Raw genomic sequence first — 27,581 nt, forward strand, 5'->3', positions numbered from 1 at the left:
CAGGGGATTGGTTAGAAGCTTGGTACGTTTTAGTTTCACTAGTGCGAAATGGAGTTATGTGTTACAAATTGCACTCTAGTCGGGGCCGGAGTTTTTCCCGGGCGCGCGGAGAGCTAGCTAATATTCAATAATTAGTTTAATTATTGCTTTCAGTCTGGCCTTCGAGACACTTAATGTTTATGTGGCAGTATAGGCAGCGATGCCGTCGGTATCCATTTCATATTGGACATGGAGAAAGCGCAAATCTAATGAGTAATGTAAGGATTTAATACCACAAGTTAGGTACTAAATGGTCAGTATGCTTGCTATACAGGAGCTATTCTGCGGGACAGTAACCTATCCTAATTTGTATAGGCTATAAAGTTGCCATAAAGCAAACAATAACGCGTCTTTTACAACATGCTAGTAATCTTCAGGCTTTACTGTGATGAGTTTCTATGATTGCTTCCGTCTTAAACTCAAAAACATCCCGCATAAAGAAATGGATACATATATGTTAAGTACATATTTATGAAGTAGATAATAATTGTACGCGATTTACGCGAAGTAAATAGTAGCGAAGAATAAAGTAATATTTCAGAACCTTACCTACATCATTTCTAAGGCGCACCGCTTCTTTATAAAAAGTTAGAATTTTGGTTAACATACATGAAGCAAAGGAATTTGTAATAAATCGTCTGACGTGATGTTATGGAAACGTAGCTGACTAACGGTTTAAGTAGAATATAACCAGTAGAGATAGGGAATCGAGACTCCTGCAAGCTGCGTGAGGCACTTTTTAAATTCATTAATTACTTCGAGCTGTATTTACGAGTACAGTCGCAAGTCGCAATCAGAGGTATCGGAGCTGCTAAAGCTCTAACAAATATCGGAACACGCGCTCTAACGTCTTGACAATATAGGAGTGTTTCAATATTTGTGAGAGCTCTTGCAGCTCGGATATATTTGATGGCGACTGTAACAAGACGAATAAAAATATGTATAAAATAGTGCAATAGGACGCGTGGTATGTCTCTTTTTATAATGGTTATTGTTGAAAAGGAAGGTTGCCCAGATGAACACTGTCTAGCAAATGCTCTTCATCAATGATCAACAGGGCTAGAACAATGGTTGGCGCGCAAGTGTGTCGCCGCAACATAGACTAACTGAATTTAAGGTCAATACGGCTAAGTGTGTCATAAGGAGGAGTGTGTCTGGCCTTTCCATTTGGCCTGTTTAAACAATGATCAGTCTTTATTGAGAGTTCAATACGTCTACCACTAATCGTGAGTAGCTAGTAGCAAAAGTATGAACTCGCAAACCCTCCTGTGACAATGAGTAAAAAGGCAAAATGTGATGGCCAGACACACTTCTCTTTATGACACACTTACCCGTATTGACCTTATGTAATTAATATTAGAAAGATATGTGTGCTCCATGTCGCGTCGAAATAATGTCTCCCCAATCATGTGCTTGTCCTGCAGCCGTTATCGTTATCCGATTGATGTGAAATCGCTATATAATTTAGTATTGGTTCTGCAATAAAATTCACACCAAGCAGAGTCGGATCCAAGTATGTGAGACACTTAGTAATACTAAAACCCAATTGTATTTATCACTTCTGATTATAGTTAGTAACTTTATAATTTACAGGATTTTCAAATGGTACTCTCGTAGTCTGTAATAACCGTAACTAGTCGCAACAAAGGGTATGGTAATGAACCAATTGCATTAAGTGCCGATGCGGAGAGATAAAGGCCCGTCGCCGTTGCGGATGCGTTTACGTCCATCTTGCAGATCTCGAGAGATACGGTGCAACTGTTTGCATTCCATATAGTAAGGTCGTGGTATTGAATTATTGACAGGTACAGGGTAACAATGACATTATTGGCGATGTGTGTAAACTCGTAGTTTTAGGTACGTATGCTTGGGCATCCCGAAACTATACCCTTATTGATATTTTATTAATGAAATGAACTTAGCAATATCTTACGAACCTCTGAACATAACAACAATGCCAAAATAATGGTTAGGTAAGGACAGACGGTACCTACACTACATAAAGTAAATAAATAAAGTGCGGAACTGGCCAAGCTCACTCCATCGTAGGCCACGTCTTTGCCTTTGGCATAGTCTGTGGCTACGAATAAGTCCATTTATAATAATATGAATAAAACTACGCCGGTTTACGGCTACTACAGGCGCAAATTCAATGATTGTATTTCATATTACCTATTTTGTGGAGGGAGATTACTAAGTATGTTTTTACGGTTTGTATTGTTACTTTAATTGTTCTGAGGGACATATGGTTCCAAAGTTTTTCTGAAATACTGCTTCACGTGACTTTGTCTCATTTGTTAAAATTTTATGAACCAACGCACAATAATTAAACACAGCGATAACACAATATTAAAGTTGTTAGTGTGTTTCATTTTATTAGTTGGAACATAAAGAATCGTGATACGAAACGAAAACCTGTTGGCTAACCCAATTGGGTTAGTGATAACGATATCGAAACCACATTAAGGACTTTAGTAGGACATTCAAATACATTTTTATGGATAGCAGTTAAAAAATTCAACTAAATTATTGAATAGTAGGTTATTAGTTTTTTTTAAACATTGTCATGTTTGTCAAACCTAGCTAGAGTACTAATAATAAGATCAAGAAAAATATTTTCAGTTCAATTGTTCATATACAATACTTACATCCACTACAATACTAATTGCGAAAATATTTTTTAATGTGATAGGAGGCAAACGAGCAGACAGGTCGCCTGATGGTAAGCCGATCACTGCCGCCCATGGACAACAGAAACACCAGAAGGGTTGCAAGTACTTTGCCTGCTTTTAAAATGGGTGTCACGCTCTTTTCTTGAAGGTTTGAAGGTCGTATCGGTCCGGCAACACCGCAGGCGACAGTCATTCCATAGTTTAAGTGGCTGTGCGAGGCAGGGAGTTTCTGGAGAATCGCACAGTTCTGTTGAGGATTGCCAGACATCTAAATGCGTGTCTCTCTGTTATGACACTTTAACCGATAAGCGGATTTTAATAAAATTTGGTATGGAGATAGGATGAGGGACGGAGAAGGGCGTAGGATACCTATATAAGTAAAACGTTGCCGTTTTACGTTGCGAATGATGACGCGAATTATAAAGTAGTTTTTTTTTATCGTTAATTGATTTCCATATCCTAGATCTCCTAACGTCGGCTAGACTCAGCTAGGGGTCGGTGGCCTGTGCGGATGTGCGTGCGTCTGTGCGCCGTCTATTCGCGCTTCCGCCGCGTCCCGGATGTGACGACTAAATCTCTGTTCGCGTGAACGTTCGAACATGCATCGGACAATGTGTTGGGCAAATTGTTTCATCCTATGCGTTGTTAGATGGCTAGTAGTAGTAAAACGTTATTGCGCAAACGTGTACGCACGTAAGCAGAGAACATAATAATACTGAGTTTTTAGTTAGCCACCTACTATATAGTATCCTGAGAAGATACTTTTGTAATTTTACACATATGTGTACGAAACAATATGGAATAAGTAGAGCAAGTCTTTTGCGTTTATTTACACTTACATAGGTTCAGTAAATTCTAAACAAAACAAAGTAAGTGCGCTTTCACATTATCCGATCCGATATCGGATGTAATGTAGGACCGATATCCCATACTTTACAGGCGCCATCTTGGATTTTTTCCATTGAAATCTTTCCGACATCCGATATCGGGTCGGATAATGTAAAACGGACTAAGGGTCATATTTTCATAGACATTTAACAGTTATGATAGCATTGCAACAATAGAAAATACTATGCCGAGTTAGCTTAACGGGTTAAGCACTCTATGATTGCCATAAGATCATTTTGTCACTGGGAATTTACGCGCGCAAAGCGAAATATAACTTGGATTTAAACGATATAATGTAATATAAAGAATCCGTTTTAAACCATCGACCGCCAACAAAGGCAGAGGTGTGTGGCAGACGGGCCGAGTCCGTCACACATTACCATATGTAAATCCGCACTGTATGCTAACAGTTTTTGCGTGTACCTACACCGACGAACAGTTCAGATAATGTTTGCGCGTCTTTCTTTTGTTTTCGACGTTTTGTGCCAAAAGAACGGAGGGTACGCTCGAAAAGGAATAAAAATATCGCTGTTTTAAGATAAAAGTGGAGAATTCGTGCGCATCCCCTTGTCATACAAGCGTAGTAATTATACTTACATTTTTCCCATTTAGTATTATGAAAAAAATATACATATTAAGTCTAAAAATATTTTCCGTTAATATCCAGAAAATGTGAACTACGTTTCTCTGGAAAAGAAGCCGTCCCCTTTTCCCTTAAGCGTTGGTTTTTATATGAAGTATAACTACCATTATCACCTTTTACGGAGATTCTTTCACAATCGTGAAGCATTTACGAAGATACGTCATTATGTGAGTAGTAATTCACTAGCACCTAGTGCAAACGTTCTCTAATGGTACTACCACTATAGGTGCCATAAATATGCAGCTTTCCAGCTCCGAAGGGCCTTTTTATTTCAAGTGAACTAGTGTCTTTCCATCTGAAAATTTCTAAGAGATTTTCCGGTAGAACGTTTCTTATTGTACCTGAATAATAGGGACCTTTCTCAGCTGGAAGGCCACATATAGTCCATAACTTAAGGTGCAGGTTTTATAGCTTTCTCTTATTATCGGCTATATGCACTATTTTACGCGAATAATTGACAGCAGCTCCCGGCAATTCTTGAGGCTTTATACGGTGTTTAAAAAATATATTGCAACTAACTATACATATTTTCTTTGAGATTTATTGCAGATATAATATCTTCGGAGATATTGAAATACAAATCTTCAAGGTATTATTTTGCAATTTTAGGACCGAGAAAATATAAAATTGAAGTGGTAATATCCGTAAATCAACAGAATGGTTACGATTATCTACAGCAATTGGTTGGTGACACCTTACAATTATTCACTAACGCTACATTTTGAAAAAAAAAAAAAACGGCCAAGAGCATGTACCACTTGTACCAGCAATATATACCAATCCCAGTTTCGGATTCCGGCAAACTTTGCAACTGCCTGGCTAACCTGTCAGTTAAAAGTAAAAAGTGACAGTATTGAATAACTGACAGGTCGCTTTCGTTTGTGTCTGATAGTTAGAGGGATCCTCAAGAGGCACAGAGAAAATAATAAACTCAAAAGTTGCTTGTTTGTAAGCAGTAAGGCAAAAAAAAAGGGTGTGGAGTATTAGAGCGTCTTCACACTATCCGATCCGATATCGATAGGAAGGATGGCAAAGGCAGATGTCAAAGATGGTGCTTTTAATATATAGGATATCGGTCTTACTCGTACTCTCGTACATCCAATGGGCAATCGGATAACGAGATAACGAACTCTGGATTTTCATGCAGCTACGGAGCCCGCTTACCATCATGCGAGTTGTGTGCTTATTTGCCACCAAAGTATTATAAAGGTTGAACTCACCTTTGGGCACGCCGAGGCGCAGTTGCTCCTTCTCCCAGGAGGCGAAGGTAGCCTTCAGCGCCTCGGCCATCTTCTTGTTGGTGCCGGGCGTCAGCGGGGGCACCTGCGATGGGATGTCTGCAACAAAACATATAACCTCAAATTAATTACGTGTAAACACTTAAGTGTTGTAGACTTGCTAGCTTCACAAAAGCTAAACATATAGTTAGGCTTGCTGGCGTGATAGCAATTCGTTTCGCCGATAGGCTGTTTATTAAGTAGATGTTGTCATACTTTCTTCAAAAACATGCAGGCACAAAAATATAAGAGTGTTAGGTTAGACCTATATGCTGTTCATAATGCATCCGATCAAGAGGTACAGTTTCATTTTAAGAGCTCATTTCAGGAATTGTATTATTTCAGACACAGTTGTAGGATACGAAGATTTTCGCCATAAATAACTTTGCAATGTGACTAAGAGATAATTGCTCTCCTTATAAGCCATTTCAGTGATTTAAAATAACCACAACAAAAGAATCCGCAAAAATTAAAATGGATTCATGTTTCAACATGCAAGTGGTTCATTAAGTCAACCCCATTCTCATATAGGACGAGAGTGTGTATGTTTATGTTGTCATACTAAAACACTTCACTATGTTAATATATTCAAGAGGCGACTTTATTTCCACTCAAGAATCTATATTAATCGAGATAAAATCGAGCTGTTCGAGTATGTAAAGGTAAATAATGAGATACACGATGTTTAAACATGACGCTCGAAATTTCGGTAATTACGGCACCTCGTACATTTAAAGCGGATCAAGTTTAGGACGAAACCCACATTGACAAGATCATTGCCACTTGAATTAATTAAAAGCGACATCCGAACGTCTGAATTATGTCTCGGCGTGCATTAAGTACCCAACAAATTAAATAGCGTAACTCTTTGAGCTGAGAATAAAATAAATCAGAGATAAACAAGTGAGATTAAATCTTGTACTTGTGTTGCAGCGCAGGCTTCATTCATGCGTGTGTTGGTGTGTGTACTGGTGTAGGTGTGTGTGTGTGTGTGTGCGGCTCTCTTGCGCACCTGCCGACCAGTTCTGAGATGCGGAGATTTGTGCGCCTCTCCCACGGTCGCTGCCCGGACTCAGATCCTCTGGCGGCTACTTCTCATATCATTTAACTTTTCTAAGACAGTTCTATATTTGATCTTATAAATAAAACATACTCCACAAGAATTAGAGATTCAAATTAGTGTCATTTATATCTTAAATGTGGTCGCGGTATTTTATGGGAACATATTTGTCGAAATATTTTACGAGGTAGCAAACATGTCATACAGTCATATCGTTTAGATCCTATCTGATGTTGTTTTCGGATTTTTTATTCGATCTTTATTTATATAAAGGATGTCGAATGTCGATGGCTACTGAACTGAACACAGATCTTGATTATTACAAAATTATATTAAATTCATTTTTAACAACTCGTACAGTCACTAGTGTCACTACATATTTTGCCTACATATGAGCGACTATTTTAGTTACTTTCGATCTTTTGGTATTTTTTTTATAATTGATACTTATTTTTAAATTTAAAAAGCCATTATCAGAAAAAGACCTTTCATATATCTCCCACATAACAATGGAAAGGTTATTGATCCAATAATTCCCAACAATGCTTCGTAAGCAGGAGCCGCGGGCGCAGGCTAGTTCATTACGAAGGCACAATTAATTGCTTCGATCTGCGCGTGATTTACTCGCGCTATATTTCTCGCGCACCTGCGTTTGACTCATTAATGCATGCATTGTGAATGCGCTAATGTGCCCGTAATGATGTCCGTCGTTATGGATTTTCTTTATGTGCTATCTAGATCCGCCTTAAAGCATTCGAAAGAGATTATCCGGTGGGCAACGGGCCATATGCGGTATTTATATATGGGTTTATATTGGTTTTCTGTAACAGTTTCAAAGAAATATTTATGGAAGAGGAAATCACTATTTAATTGGTTTGAATTGTTATTATCTAATACTTTAAAAGGGCACACTTAAATATTATTGTGGCAAAAACGATCGATCTATATCAACCTTTTTTCGTTTTCCTTATGCGGAATTTTAGAACTTCGCATACCTATAATATAATCGTGTAATTCTAAATCTTAGCTATCAAGGATTAATAAAAATTTGAAAGCAACTCGATGTTACTGTGTCCGTGAAATTTTGTTTGTGAGTGGACATGGATGTAGGTACTCGTATCACAATTATCCGCAACGGGATGTTTAATGCTTAACATTTAAGCTTTCGGAATGGCACTTCTCAGGATTAAGCATAAAAACTAGGCAGCGGTAAGACCTCTGTTTCCTTAATTAAAGTAATTAGCGAGTGATTTCGGTTCTTTTTTAATTGTCACGAATGGTTTCCGATGGGCACCATCCGTTTGGTGCCGGTACCAAGGAGCTTCATTCATGTTGGGCAATTGGGATTATGAGAAGTAATGCCAAAAATACCTCGTTGAAACAGGTTTCGTGGTAAAGGCGAGAGCTGAATGAAACCACAGGGACCAATGGTATTGTGAGGCAAGCACAGTCAGTTATAATCACGTCACCTGTCGGATATCATTGTACGCTGTTAATAAAGAATCAGTTACTTACGGCTAAACATATGGGATCTGTTTTTATGCTCATACGGAGACCTTTGAAGTGCCGCGGGAGGATGATAATAATTACAAAGTATGTGAAACATCTCTTGTTATGCAGCTACTAAGTAAGTATATGTATTCTATTACATTGATAGAAAATATCTTTAAACTTGTATTTGTAGCATTAATAGTCAAAAACTCTGTAACTTTAAATCAGCTGGTGAAGAACAGAAACAGATTTATGTTTGTAAGATGTTCATGGACTACTTATTCCTAGTTTCAAAAACATTGGTTTATTTCTTTTCTTATCCACCTCCACTAAAAGGGTCAGACATTCAAAAAACACCGCAAGTCAGTAAACATTTTCAAAACAATACTTTCAGGCAGATTAAGCACAACCTTGAGGGCCGAGGTCGAATGTGAGAGAGGGCCCAAGAACGAACAAGCTGGACCCAATCGTGAATAGCGTAGATAACGGCACAATGGGCCGGAGATGCGCCTGGGCAGCGCCGAGGACGGACCGACCTTCGGTTTTGGCTAATTGAGATTTAGAGGATTAAAATCAATTCGTAGAATTAGGAGGAAATACTTATGCATCTTGTTTTCCTGAGACACAGCTTAAATTTATTGATATTTTTTCAGATGAGGGGTTTTAAACAAGATGAAAACCATTGATATATAGCGCCACACGAAACGTATAGGGTTGGCAGATGCTACGAATTAAAAAGACATAAATGTTTAACTACATAATTATTAGCATGCTTACCTATCCTATAAATGTATCCTGTGCAAACCGCTCAACATATGATAAGAAATATCGAATGATAAATTGCTTTATTTAATGTTTGTTCTATTATGTATTTTACAAATTTTGAATAATTATATCTGAAATACATTGCAGTCTTGCGCTTTGAGACTTATTATTATACTGTACTGTGTAACAATATAACGGACTCGTCCCTGTGAAGCCCCAAGATCACGAATGATAGCCGGCAGCAGTAACTGCATAAATAAGCAATATCTTCCCTTCAAAACAAGGTTAATACTTACTTATAGACGAGCAAAAAGTCAAATTATCATAAAATAAGTTTGCGTTACAATCGGCGCATCTTATCGCAGACAATGCACGCGAATCGCTATTGAATTTCTACATAACGTAATGCGTTTTCGCTTTAGAAGAAGACCGTCGTAAAGTTATAAAGGTTACGCGTCGTATGGGACGGTTCGAAGGGCGTTGTGAATGCTCAGTGTAAACGTATAGTGGTACAACAGGTGGCTAACAGGGGTTCGTAGGGGAACGAACACTTGTTGCGCGTTGTAATTTATATCCGACAAACGTAATAGCTTTATTTTAGCTAGACTGCGAAGACAAAGGAATTGGCTACAAGGTCGAATGGCTGCTTTTTAGGGTGAATTATGTGGTCTAATCTTACTTATGTCAACACGATACCTCACAGTCCGCACGTAACCTACCTACATAAATGGACACTATCATTCACCGTAAAAAAAACTAATTTGTACCTAAACTACGAGTAAATACTAATTTGTAACATCGATCCCGTATGTCGAGAACGAGCTGCTGTATCAATGCAAACTCACGATTCTTACCAACAACAGCGAAAATAAGGGTTCCTTTTGTACAGTTTTGGTACGGAACCCTAAAAAGGAAAGGTGTATCTGCAAATAACTTTTTAACAAAAAATAAAACCGCCTTCAAAAATAAGCGCGTTACAAAACACGGAGAAACTAAAAAGCAAAAAATAATAAACCTTTGAATTCAGATTTCTTATCGTATTGCAATAATCTAAACATCCAAATTATAAACAAATTAATTATTTCTGTAGTCGGTACCAGACCTGTTCGTCGCCTTGCTATTGCCTGTTTGCCCCACCCAACCATACACAGGCTGGTACCGACTCCAAAAATAATTGATTTGTTTATAATTTGGATGTTTAGATTATTGCAATACGATAAGAAATCTGAATTCAAAGGTTTATTATTTTTTGCTTTTTAGTTTCTCCGTGTTTTGTAACGCGCTTATTTTTGAAGGCGGTTTTATTTTTTGTTAAAAAGTTAATTTATTTGTTGATTTTTAGTGGTTCCTAGTGATATTATATGTATCAGTCCGAATATATGTACAGTAGTGAAAGAATTATCCTTTAACTCCTAACCATTGAGGAGTTGACCTTCCATCATCAGCTCAGCCACATAAAATTACTACCGTCAGGCGTAAATACTGGTGTACCTTTGAAAAATACACTAAAAACATTACATGTGCCTATAACATTTGAAGAGTTCCCTCGATTTCTCCAAGATCCCATCATCAGACCCTGACTTGGTGCCTATGGGACCATCTTGGGGTTATACCCGTTCGATCAAAAAAAAATTTTGAAAATCGGTCCACGATTCTCGGAGATATCGAGTAACATACATACAAAAAAAAATAAAAAAAAAATATAAAAAAAAACATTCAGTCGAATTGAGAACCTCCTCCTTTTTTGAAGTCGGTTAAAAAGACCTGTGCAGTGGCTGCTACCGAATTATTGTATGTAATAGGTCTTGTAGCCTCTGACCGCGCACAATAGCGCCACACAAAGCTCGCGCCATGTCGCCCGCCATTGTTATTCTCCGTTTGAACTTGGTGTGGTCGTGCGCGTGCGACGATTTGCATTACAATTTTTCTTTAATTGTTCATAATCATATAGTCAGGTATGATTTACAAGCTGGACAGTTGGACACACTATAGTACCTACTTATTATATTTCTTCTATTCTGCTATGCTAAATACTTACAACCGCAGATGTAGCATGCAGCGAATCGCATCGAATCTTTTGAACAAACGCTTATTAATAACGGTTTAGAGACACCGAACCGAAATATTTTCTTTGTAACTTATGCACTTTTTAGGACGGTTTAAGTACTTGCACGGGATTTTCATTAGATGTAACAGTAATTGGCCGATCAAAATTCATTGTGCAAGTTGATGGACCGTCTGAATTGGTCTTTACTTACATCGCTTTCTATTAAGAACAGACGCCAAGCCATAACACTGACTCAGTAAAAAATCCGTTAGATATAACCGTGTGAAAACTAATTACTTAATGCTTTCCCAAAACTGCTGATTTGCTGGCTGTTGTTCTCCAGCCACTCAACCATGAATGAGGGGTTCATAACGCGTAAAATGTTATTTTACAAACGGCTGCGGCACTCGTGTGGAAAATGAGTCCACAGAACGCTTTGCATAACCATGCGTCAACTAATGTTTACTCATTTCTGTTAATTTTGAAGTGTTTGCTTGTTTTTTTATGTACGTGTCCATGGTATTTATAAGTACCTACATAAATATGTACATACTTATTGATATACCTGGTCACTGCACATAATAGGTACAGAAGACAAAAATACAGCATTATTACTTAGTACTTGACAACAGTTCTTACGTATTTACAGTCCAAAAGGACAACTTTTTGTCATAAGATGTCAAGATAACCTTCGTGTTGTCCCGAAGTAAAAATCATAGCGTGCGAGTGATTTTTTGTATAAGTACGACGAGTAGCAACCAAAAAGCAAAGTCAGCGTGCCTCTATCGTTATAGACAAAAAAGCTATGATGCGTCAAATTAATCATAAAGATCGAACTTCGATACCATGTCGATGGTAGAAACTTGAGTTGCTGTTACATACCAAGAACAATAAGCGACTCAACTATCCCCGCATGGCTTCTCGAACAACTAGGTATCTATTAGCCATATCTTCTAGCGATCAGTTCACGAATGTAGGCGAGAGACCTTTGCTCAATGACAGAGGCGGCCCGGGCGCATCATCTCATTGAGCTCGTACCGGATGGGCCAATCAGCGTCGTGAATGGACGCCCCCGCGCATGCGCTGTGCCGCGTTATTAGCTACTACTAGTCTCTTTGTCATATCTGTGAATTGTTAGATTTTATGGCTCTTGGCGAGGAATTTGATGGATCGTAAAAGATGCTATAATGCAAGGTTTCGGAGACGAGGTTCTCTTGAGATTTAACAAAAATCAAACACGAAAATAAAGAAACGCGTCACAATTCTGATTAAGCTAAAGCTACCTATCGATTATTGTATTATACTGATGCTACCAAATAATGCGTGAATCTGAGTTACTGGTCAATCGGTTACATTTTATTATCGGTACATAAAAAAGTCAACTTTTTGTCAGCAGTTCTCAAAGAGTGTGTACATAGCCACGTCAGCAAATTTTAATTGATCCTACTTTGATATCAACATTTAGTGATATAAGTCGACTTTCGTAAGATACAGGATAATGGTTATAATTAAGAAAATATACATAGATACTAGAGAACCTTAATGATCAAATAAAACTTACTAAAATCTCAATTCATGAAATAAATCTTGGTAACAAAAAGGAATTAAAAAAAACAAATTTAATGTTTTTCTTAATTTTTGTACAAACTTTTCTAGAACTGCTGTTGTTTTTATTAAACGTGGCAGATTCTCACTGGAATCCAACAGTATAAGCACAAAATAGCAAATTCAAAACAATCCGTCTTTTATCTAGGAACTCTTGATAGGCACAGCGCAAATCGTCAGCTTTTACGGGTCTGTAGTGTGTTACTTGTGTGTGATCTATTCTAATGCTTATTCCGTTTAACTGCATTTGTCATAACATAATACTGTAATGCATATTTGCTGTTAGAGGAATACTAAACAGGACTGAAAGGCACACTGGGAGGGCTCATAAATTTAGCTGAAATTGCTATCATAGGAAAAGATAGGTACTCATGTCAACACGGCATTGTGTTGTACTTTATACTTAGGCAGAAGTAGAACCATGATAATGTGCACACGTAACACAGCGAGAATGTACTTTTTGAGTATTCTCGTCTGTAAGTTACATTTATAGAAGTTATAGAAGCTATTACCAAGATATAAGAAGTATTAAGTATTCTGGAACTTCCAACTAAACCTATGTAGGAATGCATGCTGTGGCCATGCTTGATGAACATTGCCACTTGCGAAGAACGTTTATACATTTTAAAGATAATTTATGAAAGCGCATCCTTGACAAACTCTAAAGCTCAAATCGAAAACAAGCTATGGAAGAAGTTTAAGGATTCTAAGTGAAAAAAGTACCTATCGGCCTTTGTTTACCCAGGCCCGTTTCCTAAAACGATGTAACATCAACAGACTCAACAGTAGAAGAGGCTACTGTTGAGTCTGTTGATGTTACATCGTTTTAGGAAACGCTAATCATAGAAGTACAAGCTTTAAACCAGACTTTGTTGGATTGTTTACATCGCACAATTCTGCCAGCTAGAATAAAAACATTGTCTTCAACATTCTCAGGCACGCACGCCAAGGTCCTTAGTCTAGAGCCAATTTGGCCACAAGTCGTCTCCTTCACGATTTTCGTCGACATCTCTTCTAAATACCTAAAACAGGTATGGATATGTTCCTCGTTCTCTCCAGATTACGAATTGACCTGTTTTAGTTTAAGGAGGGGGGGACGGGTCGAGAAAAAGGGGGAAAGATGGCGACCGACCATCATAGATATTTATTCACATCTCGAGTCCTATGGCACCAATCTGTTCGTGCGAGGTGTCATTTGAAAGCTTATTAAACCTACTTTAATTGTTTTCAAATAACTATGCTCATAAAAGTAACCGTTTAGTAAATATTTGAAAATATGTGTTTTTTTATCGCGCATGAATTGCACAAGTACTAGTAAAAAATGCGTCTAACTCAATAAACAATAACTTTACCGCAATTGATGTTATTATAAAATTTCCGCGTCTATTCATGCTCTTTCTAAAAATATAAGTTTCATTGGTATATGATAATATATAACCATGTAATTAAGAATTTTGTTTGACAGGGGTTATCCTCCAGGTCGCATAAACGGGCGCTGACCGTAGTAAAGTATTCAATATTTTTGAGGTCTTATTTTACGGATCCATATGTGAGAGGTATCGTTTGAAAGATAATTAAACCTACTATAATTGTTTATACATAACTATAGTATTAAAGGTAGCTGTTTACATAATATTTGAAAATATGTGTTTTTTATCGAGCATGAATCGCACAAGTACTGGTAAAAAATGCTTCTAAGTCAATAAACAATAACGTTACCGCAATTGATGTTATTATAAAATTTACGCGACTATTCATGAGCTTTCTAAAAATATAAGTTTTATTGGTAAGTGATAATATAACCATTAAATTACGAATTTTGTTTCCCAGTGGTCACTCCGCCGGTCGCATAAAAATGAGCGCTGACCGTAGTAAAGTATTCAATATTTTTAAGTTCTTATTTTACGGATCCATATGTAAGAGGTATCATTTGAAAGCAAATTAAACCTACTATAATTACTTTTGAATAACTATAGTTATAAAGGTAGCTGTTTACAAAATATTTAAAAACATGAGTTTTTTTTTCGAGCACGAGTTGCACATATACAGATAAAAAATGCTTCTAACTTAATAAACCATAACTTTACCGCAATTAATGTTATTATAAAATTTACGCGAAATTTCATGCGCTTTCTAAAAATATAAGTTTTATTGGTATATGATAATATATGACCAAGTAATTACGAATTTGGTTTAGCAGGGGTCACTGCGCCCTGTCACGATATTGGGTGCTGACTGACCGTCGCCAAATTTTCTACGTTACTCAGATCCTATTTTACTGATAAATTTGTGAGAGGTATCATTTGAAAGCATATTATGCATACTATCTTTATTTCTAATATCTCAAGTCGAAACTGTAGAAGTTTACAAAATATTTGATTAGTAATATGTGTATTTTACTGTGCATGAATAGCATTGGCATTGATAAGACACGCTTCTAGCTCAATAAATTATAGTTTTCCGCAATTGAAATAATAACAAAATAAACGGAAAATGTATGACTTACACAAAAAATAAGTTTGGTTTGTATTGCATAAACAATTAATTTGAATTTGTTCAGCTCACCTACTGCGCACCATCATATAAATGAATGTTCACCGTCGTTGCCTTTTTTCATGATTTTTCAGATTTTATTTCACTAATCGTATATTCATAATAAATATAATCTATCACGTATTGAATTTACTTATATACTTAATTGATCAGTAAAATAAAATCTGTAAAATGATGAAAAAATTAAGGCAACGGCGGTGGACATTCGTTTATATGACGATTGACCGTGCGCAGTGGGTATGGTGGACAAATTAACATTAATTGTTTAAGCAAAACTAACAAAACTAATTTTTTGTAAAGGCCATACATTTTGCGGTTCATTTCGTTAATTATATCAATTGCGGAAAAATATAATTCATTGAGCTAGAAGCATGTTTCACTCGTACGAGTATCAGTGCGAATGCTATTCATATACAGTAAAAATACACATATTGTCAAATATTTTGTAAACTTCTACAATTACGACTAAAATTATTAAAAAGCAACGATAGTACGCATAATATGCTTTCAAATGATACTTCTCACAAATTGATCGCTAAAATAGGATCTGAGAAATACATAAAATTAGGCGACGGTTAGCACCTATTTACGTCACGGGGGTGCAGTGACACCTGCTAAACCAAATTCGTAATTACTTGGTTGTATAATATCATACATCAATAAAACTTATATTTTTAGAAAGCATATGAAATGTCCTGTAAATCTTATCATAACACTATTTGCGGTAAAGTTATTGTTTATTGGTCATGCACCAAGATACAATCTTAAAAATTATGAAAACGGCAACGAAAATGGTCATCCATCTATATGACGGTGCGCAGTGAGTATGATGGATAAATTAACATTAATTGTTTATGCAATACTGACAAAACTTATTATTTGAAACTTATTATTTTCATACATTTCGCCGTTTATTTTGTTATTATATCAATTGCGGAAAAAATATAATTCATTGAGCTAGAAGCATGTTTTACTCACATCGGTTCCAATGCATATTTTCAAATATTTTGTTAGCTACTACAGTACAGTTACAACTAAAATTATTGAGAACTAATGATAATACGCATAATATGCTTTCAAAAGATTCCTGTTAAATAAAATAGGATCTGAAAAATATAGAAAATTTGGCGACGGTCAGCATCCATACGTGGCCGGGCGCTGTGGCCCCTACTTAACCATATTTGTAATTACTTGGTTATATAATATCATACACCAATAAAACTTATGTTATTAGAAAGCGCACGAAATTCCGCGTAAATCTTATACTAACATCAATTCCGGAAAAGTTGTTGTTTATTGATTAAGAAGCATTTTTTTACCAGTAGGTACTTGTGCGACTCATGGTCTATAAAACACATATTTTCAAATATTTTCTAAACAGCTACCTTTATGATTATAGTTAGGTATTTATAAAAAAATATAGTAGGTTTAATTAGCTTTGAAACGATACCTCTCGCATATGGATCCGTAAAATAGGACCTCAAAAATATTGAATACTTTACTACGGTCAGCGCCCATTTCTGCGACCGGGCAGAGTGACTCCTGCTAAACCAAATTCGTAATTACATGGTTATATATTATCATATACCAATGAAACTTATATTTTTAGAAAGAGCATAAATAGACGCAAAAATTTTATAATAACATCAATTGCTTGTTTATTGAGTTAGACGCATTTTTTCTAGTACTTGTGCAAATCATGCGCGATAAAAAAACACATATTTTCAAATATTTACTAAACGGTTACTTTTATGAGTATACTTATTTAAAAACAATTAAAGTAGGTTTAATAAGCTTTCAAACGACACCTTGCACGAACAGATTGGTGCCATAGGACTCGAGATGTGAATAAATATCTATGATGGTCGGCCGCCATATTTCTCCCCCCTTTTTCTCAACCCGTCCCCCCCTCCATAAACTAAAACAGGTCAATTCGTAATCTGGAGATAACGAGGAACACATCCATACCTGTTTTAGGTATTTAGAAGAGATGTCGACGACTTTTTGTAAAAGAGGTCGTTTGGTCCCTGACTACCTCACTTTCAAGATCACCGGAGCATGCGGAGTAAGTCATAATTACGGTAATGGTCGTTGCTCAACTCAACGGTTCAGCCCTGTTTCAAAATGATTCAAGGGCGCAAACTAATGTTTGGATGGGTAATGGCATTTTGAAGACACTAGACACGGACAAGTTTGTTAGGATGGTGCAGTCTGTAGAATGAGAAGTTGGATACAGTTCATACAGTACAGTGTTTCAAAACGGTTCTACGGGCATAAACTAATGTTCGGATGGATACTGGCATTTTGAAGACACTAATAGACACGTACACGTTTGTTAGGAACGTTCAGATGGGCAATGGCACTAATGGCACTTTGAAGACACGGACAAGATTTGTTAGGATGGTTCATGTGGGTTAAGGGTCCCCCCACATCTAGCGTCTCGCGAACGTCGTCGCCTCTCCAACGCCCGCGCGGCGTCGACGCCGCGCTTCCGCAGCGCCGACGCGACGTTGCGGCGCCTCTCGAACGTCGACGTCGCAGTGACGTCCGCGCGGCGTCGACGCCGCGTTAGCGCCGCGCCTCCTCGACGTCAGTGGCAGTAAATCAAAAGTAGCTTATACGTTTGTTCGTATGCCTTAACCAATTTTTTGAAAAGTTATTTCTATAATGTAGTAGGTGCATCAACTTGTTTACAGAGGGTCTGTGGCCTGTGTTGTATCAACTACGTTTGACGTATTGCTTTCTCTTTATCGGAAAAACTGTCATTTCATAGAAATATTGTAAAAACACTAAACAGAGAATGTGTCGAAGAAACGAGAGCAAAAAGCAATATTTACGCGTCTAGCGACCGTCATGATGCACAAATTTAAGGTTTTTGATTAGTAGTTTACGTTTATTTGCCATAATTTGTTAGTTACTAAAAATACCGGGATTCCGATTACAAAATTAAATATCGGTTTCGAAATCTACCCCAAAAATTCCGAGATACTGGGATCCCGGTATTGTAAGGCCTAGCTGGACGTTGGTCGCCGCTGGCATCACGGCGGCGCTACGCGGGCGCGGCGTTGGCGCGGCGTCGACGCCGCGCGGACGCCACTGCGACGTCGACGTTCGAGAGGCGCCGCATCGTCGCGTCGGTGCTGCGGGAGCGCGGCGTCGACGCCGCGCGGGCGTTGGAGAGGCGACGACGTTCGCGAGACGCTAGATGTGGGGGGACCCTAAGAAATTGGTTCAGCCCTGTTTCAAAATGATTCAAGGTGAAGTAATAGTAGTAGTAGTAGTAGTAATCACTTTATTGTGTACAACAGATTCATATACAGTTTACAGGAACAGAGGTACAAAGGCGAACTTATCCCTATAAGGGATCTCTTCCAGCTAACCTTAGATTAGATGAGAGGAACATTAAAGTAGGCAAGATAGACAAACTTACAGAAGTACAATAAAGGTCAGAAATAAACCAAAATAATGTCCACAAGTAAATAAACTACATAAATACTAAATAATATTATGAAATAAACTACATACACGAATACACAAATAAAATACGATATATAAATATATATACACATAAATATGAATATCGCAAGAAATATGTACTTCTCAAATAGGGTAGGTTCAGAAGGAATACACATAACCAGATCACGCTTGGTTGGAAAGCCAAAGCTTCTTCAAATTAGTCTTGAGTAATGTTTGCATGGATGGGAAATGACAATAATGACACTTTGAAGACATCACCGTCAGACATGGATAACATTTATAAGGATCAAAATGATTCAAGGGCATAAGTTAATGTTTGGATGGGTAATGACACTGATAGTACTTTGAAGACACTAGCCACTGTTAATAAGGACAATATGGACATACTAGATGTTTGGATGTTGCCGAATCCAACCTGCTAATATAAAAAAAAAGATTATTAGAAAGGCAGCGGTGTGGTTAATCGATGGGTACTCTAGGTAGGTAGCTCTTAGTGTCTTTATTAAATTATAATACTAATACCCTAACAACCATCCACGAGGAATTCAAGCGTGTAAAACATCAAATAAGCACCCATTCGTGTTCAAACGATACGATACGCGATATTAATTCATGTGTTCATATTTTTCTTGCGGTCACGGCTGGTTCACATTCGGGACAAGTACGTGAAACCGAGAGCGTTGCGTCAGCCCCGAGGATGATACTCGCCATTTTCACAACCGACTTCTAATTCCGAATCCGATGGCCAATATGGCCGATTGACAGTTTGATGAACGTTATATTTATTTGCGACGCAGTATTATTTTAATTTGACTTTGACTTTCAGATATTTTTACTAAGAAATAAACATTGCTTCTGGTCTGCCCGCAAAATATCGTATAAAACGATAGGTAGACTTGAAACGATTTAATAAACATCAAACTTTAGCGTTGATGTTGTGCTACTTTGTATCCTTAACTGTATAGCTCATTTACGTAGTTAAATTAAAACAAGGACCACCAGTCATGAGATCCATGTAAAGGCCATTATGTTTAAGCATTAAAGCACTTACCTTTTGGCTTACTGAAAGCTTTCATCATGACTTTGATTCCCATGCCTGCAATGGCCGCCGGTCGCCTCCACGCGAGTCTGCTCCGACCCGCAGTCTTCAGCTCCAAAATTTCTGCCCTCACTGAGTCTTTAGCACTTATTTATATATACAAGTCTTCTATTCACAAATAACTTAATTTAAATAAGATCATTAAATATCACAACTGTTTCTTTCATATAATTCTCCGGTCAGTCTAAACACTCTTCACTGTTTTTCATTTTGTCGATGTTCGTGTCACGTCACGGTGGAAAAGTTCGTTATTGTTTTATTACAGTTCATGGTTGTTCAAATTGCTACACCTGCGTTTGGAAAAAAAATAAGTGGATTTTGTACTCGACTGTCTGCCGATCCATAATTCTTAAAACAGTGAACAATTACGGCGATAGGTGACTATTAACTAATTCTTGACATGGTAAAGCTCTTCGCTGGCTATTAGCGAGTGTGTGTACAAAAGAGCGATATTCAAATTGCGGTAAACATTCCCACAGGTGTGAGTGGAGTGCCGACACACGCTTCCGGCCCGGTACCCCACTTACCCCTCTCCCCGTTCCCCACTGCCCGCGCTCCCCTACCCCACGAGCCACCCTCGCTGCGGGCTCGGGGATGTTCCCACACCGACTGTGAGCCGTGACCAGCTATTTTGCTAACTTTAGTGTTAAGGTACTTTTAGTTTTACAATCAACCCTTAAGTGTTTCAGGCACGATGCGTTTAAAAGTTCAAATTTAGGCGCAGCAATAACAATACATTTTAACGTTTGAAATTTGTTTTTAGTTTAACACAAAACGGACACGTCCCATCTTAAATGTACTCAATTACATTATAATTTAGTAACCGTACCTACAAGTAATCAATACTATATTAATACCCACATAATAGTTCTATAAACATTTTAATCAAACGTATTACATGCATAAATATGTTAATAGCATAAATAGCATTACAAATTGATGAAATTGCTAGAGTTCAAGGGTTAAACATCATCATTCTATCTCAAACACTCGATTAACTGTTTGGAAAGGGGTGGTTAATATAGATGTAACCTATTGTGCTCAAGTATTGTTAATCAGTTAGTAGAGTACTTTTTAATAAATGTATTTATTGTTGATTTTTAACTCACGATTATTAAGTAAACTTTTTCTCACGCGCCCAGACATTTCGGAAACCGACTTATCCAATATTAGTTCGATCTATGATTTGATGCTATTGTTATCTCCAGGATCTAATTTTTAATGTTGTTTAAAATGTATACGGGGCCAAGCCCTAAAGTTAAGTCAATTATGAAATAGTAGGTTCTCAAAAAAGGCATGATGTCAAACATTTTTAAAACAGTTAGAAATTGCTAGGTTTTCAATGAGCATATCTATAAATATGTAGGTATAGAGGTACATTTTTATAACCCTTCTAATCGTGAAACGAGGTAGCACGCTTATACGTATGTAGATATTACTCTCTTGATTTAATTTCGGTCTATGATTGGTCAGTTTAATCATACACTTGTATCTCGTCATAAAATATCGTTCGACTACCCAATGTGCCTCCAATCTAGCTTACTTAGCGAGATGGGGGCGACGAATTGCTCTCAATAAAAATCACATTTGGGCCTGATGCCATATCACTCGTGATGGACGGACAGACAAATAGTGATGGCGTTTGCTACTAATATTTATGACAACGTCTATTAAGGTAGATTCCATTGAAATCGGAATTATCAAAGTGAAACTGAGTCATTTGCACTTGTTTTCTCTTGTTTTGATACGTGTTTTGTGTATTCATATTTGTAAATTTTGTAATGAAGTATTTAAATAATTCGGTAATTTACAAAGAACAAAAAACTGCAAAATAAATTTACTATCTTGTGTTAAATGAGACAGTATCAACTAGGTACATGCAACAAATTTAGTTGATGAAATCCTGCACACTATCAAATTAGATTTCTAAACGGTGTCTGAGATATTCTCAATACCTACAATAAATTTGGTGTTCGCACATGTACAAGAATGTTGATACTGAGTTCATACAACAGTAGCTAATACACCTACCCATACATATTTACGTAGGTATAGTTGGGAGGTAGGTACCACACACAGCCACACACTGGATAGGTCGGTACGTAGTTCAGACAACAGTAGCTAAGTAGCGCTCAATAGGTCCCACCGAGTCCAATATTGGAGGACAATGGCTGAATACATCGTCTCTACTCGTCATGCACAGTAAAGCGCATTTTGTATTATTAAAGGTCATTCGAGTTTAACCACGGCTCTTTGTGCTATCTATTCGTAATAAATCGTGGGCTCCTTAAGCTTATTGCTTCGTAATTTCGTATTTATCGATATAAAAGGAATCGCGTGCGAGCCTAAACTCAGCCGTGAATGTGCTTCGGTGATATTTATTATAATTTTTGTATTTATCCTTCATTTATATTGAAAAGCACAGCTTGAAAGGGTTGCTTCGCTTTAAGAGATTTATTTGCTTATTTATAACATTACTTATCTCATTATTGGTAAAAATGATTCATGCGTTTGGCTACCGTTTACTAAACTATGTACCCTCTTTTTTTTCAAATTGATTCCTTTTTTTCCAGTCCCATATTTGATTTATAATACACATTTTGCCGGCAATTCAGAGTACTTAGCGTATTAGTCCAGAAATTACAAAATTTGATCGTGACAGATCTTCATTTAAAGTGTTATTGTCTAGATTAAGGCTTTATGTAAGTAGGTAATCTAAAAATCTGAACTGATGGACATCACTTGGCATGATTTTTCGTCACACCTGTCATCTCGACTCGATACGTTTTTCGATTAGCGTTTGTCGATAAACCCTCAATTAGTCATCGTGGCAACAATCAGTTTCAAATCAAATCTATCTTTATCAACAAGATCGTGTTATAAAGTGTCTAAACAGGGTATCTTGTAATCCATTACGCGGGTTAATCGGTCCGAGATCGGCGGGTCAAGTAACTCGATTGTCGCGGCCAATTTGTCGTTGCACGCCTCGGCGACAAATTCGTTCTCCAACAAATCTACCGATATTGGGCTCCAGACCATTGAGATTGTGGAGATTTGTGACATAGATATTTGGAAGGTTTAGTTTTGGTTGTATTATAACCGACTTTGTGATATCTACCTTATATTTAAGACAATCATATAGACAAGGATCTAGACTTCTAGTTCCTGAAATTAGAATCCAGTAACTCACTAAAAGTATTTCTTGAAATCAGAGTTTTCGCATTCGACACGACTAGTTTGGAGTGCCACTTAACCCCTTTGACATTTCACTCGAATGTAAGAGCAACCCTCAGAAGTTGAAAATTTATAAGCCGTTGCACGCAATAAATTTCATTTACTACGCAATGCAAATAAAACCTTTCCGATTAACACGACGGCATCAAACGGCGCAATTAAAGGCGCTAGATTAATTGCCGCCCGCGGCTGTCGCAAACACGTAGGCTCAGCTTCGGCACGGCACGGGCCACCCGACCCGGCGCGACCCCACAAGCCCGCATCGTTTGTCTAATTTGGATATTGATGTTTACATGACAGTGGACATCCACTACTTAAACCGTCTGTCAAATAAACCAAAAGATTATATTCAAATTAAAACGATCAAGCCACCGCAAGGAATGTGACATATCCTTTGATCTGCGCCATCTTGATTAGCGTGTAAAACGGCGCCATTTTGATATACGAGTTTAGGAATTTGGTGCGGAAAGTAGTTTGTTTTCCCGATCGTATCAATGCGTGTTTGGACAAGCAAGTTCGCGAGATTTTGCTCGGTTTTGCGTACAACAAACATGACGACAATGGCTGTTCGGGGAACCGCGTGACGCGGGAACAATGAAACTTGCATAACAAGGCGAACAATTCGGACTGTTGACGCTGCTCACAATGCTGTGTACGAGGCGTAAGCAAAGCTTTTGGTAACTGTTGTTTTAGCTATGATACAATGTCTTACATTATTGTCGATTGTGGCGGTTTAGCGAACATTACCAACTTGCGAAATACACTAGCGGAAAGTGGAGCATTAAAATTTTAGGTTATGAAATGAAGGTGGTTTTCGTGTCACTAAAGTAGGAATAAATATTTTGTGTGTTCCTAAAATATTAATAACTACAATGAAAATTCTAAAAAGTAATTCTTAGGTACGGATGTCAAATAAACGCCTGGCTCATCCAGAAGAATAATACTTAAGCGCTGTGTAGATCTTTTACTAGCTAATAGGTGACCGGGCACAGACGGGGCACAAGTGATTTGACCTCCGACTCCTCAATTAAAACGCTGACACGGGAATTGAATGAGTCGCAGCCACTAAATAGATAAGTGTAATAAATGTGAGGCAATGTGTATCACTTTCAGACTGTGTCGTTCTCGACCGCTCTGGCCTTGTGGTGCCCATTATACAGTATTCAAATAAGTAACGACTCGTTACGCATGACCAAATGTGTACGAGGAACTATTCTCGAAAATATATCCAAATGAATTGGTGAATTTACTCTAGGAATAGCAGTGGCTGATTCTGATTTTTTGCTACCAAGCTGTTACTTGTAGAGTAAGGTACCTTAGGTCAGAAGGCGATACTATTTATTATTCAATTAAACTGTCAATTAGGATCTTTTACAATTTAAGTACTTAGATACACATTAAAGCAGTAAATGTCTAGTTTTCAGTAGTTTCTAAGATTGATATCCAGGTTTTTCTCTTGTAAATGTAACTGGATACTCGACCATTAAGCTTAAATAGACGGAAAAGCCAATATATCAGCATGTAGACTATGATTACGCAGATCTGCCATGCATGCCTCTGCATACTGATACGGTAAGCCGGCGCGGGTGCCCAAACTGGACATATATGCAAACGCAAAAAACATTGGACCACATCCAAATCGGGATATTTCTAGAAAAACTCCGACAGCGCCGTACGTGACAGATATCAGAGATAACTTTGCGTTCTAATTTTTTTTTATCTTTGAAATCTGAAATATGTAATGGTCGGCGGGCAGGTCTCATTAACCGCGCGTATCATTTATAATTTAAACTGGGTTAGCGTCGATGCCTCAGAGATGGTCGCGAACTATTGGCTAGACGGGGAGTATTGTCGTAAATTTATTAGTGGTATTTAGTGAGTGGGTGTTTTGGTAAGATGCTCGGTGGCGAGGCGTGCTCGTGGGGCGGGGAGCGGCGGCTGGCGACCGCCTCCCAACGCCTCCGCGCACGCGCGCGCCTCTCGCGAGAAAAATCTCGGAAAACTACTTTTCATCTCGCCATTATTCTAATTTGGACGTTGGTGGCGCGGGGCGGGCTGACCGCTGATGATTCAACGGAAAAATGGCCACTGTAGACATTCATGTTTTTTATAACGTCTCTATCGTTAAAATCCACCAAAAATTACTTTGCTGTGTTGGTGACTCATTTATGAACAGTATAAACATGTTAAAATTCAACTAAATTGTATCTATATTACGATTTGATGATATGGCATACCCAGAATTTGAATTTAAGTTGAAAGGAACGTCCTTTAATAAACCTAATATCATTTCGACTCATTAGACATTGTAATGAATGCAGTTTCAGTATGACTTTTGTATGATAATACAGCGGGGAAGGTTAAGTTCAGTGTCGTTTCATTTACCCGCGATCATTTAGCTGTAATTTATGGACAAAGCAATCCTTTGTTTATTCCAAACGTTTGTTTTAAATCGAGAAAAAGAAACTTTTTGTTATTTATACCGATTTACATTTTTAAAAGTGATTCTGTCGTCTAGCTTGGTCTAAAATTGTAAATAAATTTGGTGTGCTGTAGTGGGTAGTCATAGTCATAATCCATCACATTGTCTTGTACAGTACATTTTGTAATACAGTTATCCATACTATCCATACTAATATAATATTATAAATGCGAAAGTAACTCTGTCTGTCTGTCTGTCTGTCTGTCTGTCTGTCTGTCTGTCTGTTACGCTTTCCCGCTTAAACCACGCAACCGATTTTGATGAAATTTGGAACAGACAATCTTTAGACCCTGAGACAGAACATAGGCTACTTTTTATTTCGAAAAAAAGGGATGAAGGGGTTGAAAAAGAGGTTGAAAGTTTGTATGGGATTTCTTAATTTTAAATGATAAAACCATGAAACTTTATATTTTAGCACTTGATAAGAAATCATTAAACATATATTTAAAGTCACATACAGGTCGAACGCGATTAATTTACATTATTTTTACCTTTAAAATAAACATGGTGGGAAATAAACATTAACTAAAAGCGGGTAGATTATATTTATTTGTCTACCCCGAACATTTATATAAATTAATATCGGGTAGTTTTGTGTTGTTTACATCTCCGGTGACATTTTGCTGGGACGTCAGTCTTCCGCGACCACGGCCAGTGCAACCTGGCCGAAACGTTGGGAAAAAAAGGTAAAAATAATGTTAATTAATCGCGTTCGACCTGTATGTGGCTTTAAATATGTGTACAAAGCGCGAGAACTTAAAGTGTTATATCATTAAACATCTTGATAAGGGATAGGGATAGGGATAGCGATAGGGATAGCGATAGGGAAAGCGATAGGGATAGCGATAGGGATAGAGATAGGGATAGCGATAGCGATAGCGTTAGCGATAGCGATACGGATACGGATAATATGGGTATCGTTAGAGGGATACGGATAATCGGTCGGCGGTCTCTTACAATCAATGTGCTCTAAGACGATCGTTGTTTGCTTGCTTGAAGATTACGTTTGCGATAAGTATAAGCAAAATGTAAAAAATTGTAAGGGATAATAGAAAAAAGTACTTTTTACCCACCGATCATAGTGTCGAAATACGGGCTATGTGGGATGTTTATAAAGGTTTCCCCAGCGTATATAGAATTACCTACGCTGTGGTCGATGTGTAATATTTCTACAATCATTGCAAGCAAAAGTATTATGTACAATCGAAATAATCGCAGATAAATATACCTACAGAGAAACTTACGGTCCCTACGGATCCAAATGAAAATCTTAATGAATACTTTTATTACGCGGGCGAAGCCGCGGGTAAAAGCTAGTAAATTAATAATTTTACTAGTGAGTCTCACCAAGTGCAAGTGAACATAGCTTAAACGTAATTATCACTCTGTACTAAGCTTTCACGGATTGTTAACTCGCATATCGTTGGTCTACTTTGAATTTAACCAAGGTTATAATCAAGAATTTACGTTATGTTTATGTTAATTACTGACAAGCTTACTAATAGTTGTAGTCAGACGTACCTACTCTCAAATTAAAGTATTTACTTATCGGAGCGTCAAATATTTTAGTATATATGAGAAATTTCTAGCAAAGTATGTGGAATAAGGTAACAACACTAACAATTAATGACGAGCCTTTGTATGTATAATATATATATATATAGTCTACGACGAGCAAGTTGCTCAAGACGCTTAATTGTATGTTTCCTCAAGTCAGGTGTAAAGAAAACGCAAGAAATAAAAACATATACTATACTAAATCTGACAACAAGTCTCTTAACTTCTGCTTAATAATGTCGATCGCGAATGGGAACGGAACTTGTTTAAATAACCATAGTATTTATAGTAATATTTCAGAGGATTTGATTAAACAAAGTAGGTTAGGTCGTAAAGCGATCTGTCAATGGGTAAAGGACTCGACAACCCATATTAACTACAGCTGCCACGCAATAGAGAACTATAAGTGAATGGGTTAAGTGGGGTGTTCCACAGAGTTGGTGGACCTATGCCGGAAGATCTAATTTAAGTTGAGGTGTTTTTCTGTTTCGCTGCGACGCGGACATTAGCGGCTATTAACAGAGTGTTAATGTCGTGGTTGAAATACGCCTATAGGAAACGTCGATGATATTGTGAAAATAGTTTGAGAGTTGCTATCGTAATTGTTTCAAGTTCATAATTCTGTTGGTCCAATCTTGTTTATTTGTTTGCTTCACGTTCAAAGCGGCTTCTGTATAAATAAAATCTGTATA

The 27,581-nt window shown here is 37.5% G+C and overlaps 1 protein-coding gene across 4 annotated transcripts in view; it reads right to left on the minus strand.

Moving 5' to 3' along the window:
- The window catches only part of LOC125232397 (ETS-like protein pointed), a 198,546-nt gene that overhangs the window by 49,090 nt on the left and 121,875 nt on the right, over nt 1–27,581 (minus strand). For 2 of the 4 annotated variants that reach the window (XM_048138043.1, XM_048138045.1), the window contains exons 2-3: nt 19,569–19,906; nt 5,463–5,579 (exon numbers count right to left, since the gene is read on the minus strand). In XM_048138043.1, coding sequence (XP_047994000.1) covers nt 5,463–5,579; nt 19,569–19,611 — 160 coding nt within the window. In that variant the 5' untranslated portion in view covers nt 19,612–19,906. The remainder of the gene's footprint in view (nt 1–5,462; nt 5,580–19,568; nt 19,907–27,581) is intronic. The other 2 variants (XM_048138042.1, XM_048138041.1) reach the window with 1 other exon arrangement.

Source organism: Leguminivora glycinivorella, chromosome 13, assembly GCF_023078275.1.
Source record: "Leguminivora glycinivorella isolate SPB_JAAS2020 chromosome 13, LegGlyc_1.1, whole genome shotgun sequence".
NCBI classification, from domain to species: domain Eukaryota; kingdom Metazoa; phylum Arthropoda; class Insecta; order Lepidoptera; family Tortricidae; genus Leguminivora; species Leguminivora glycinivorella.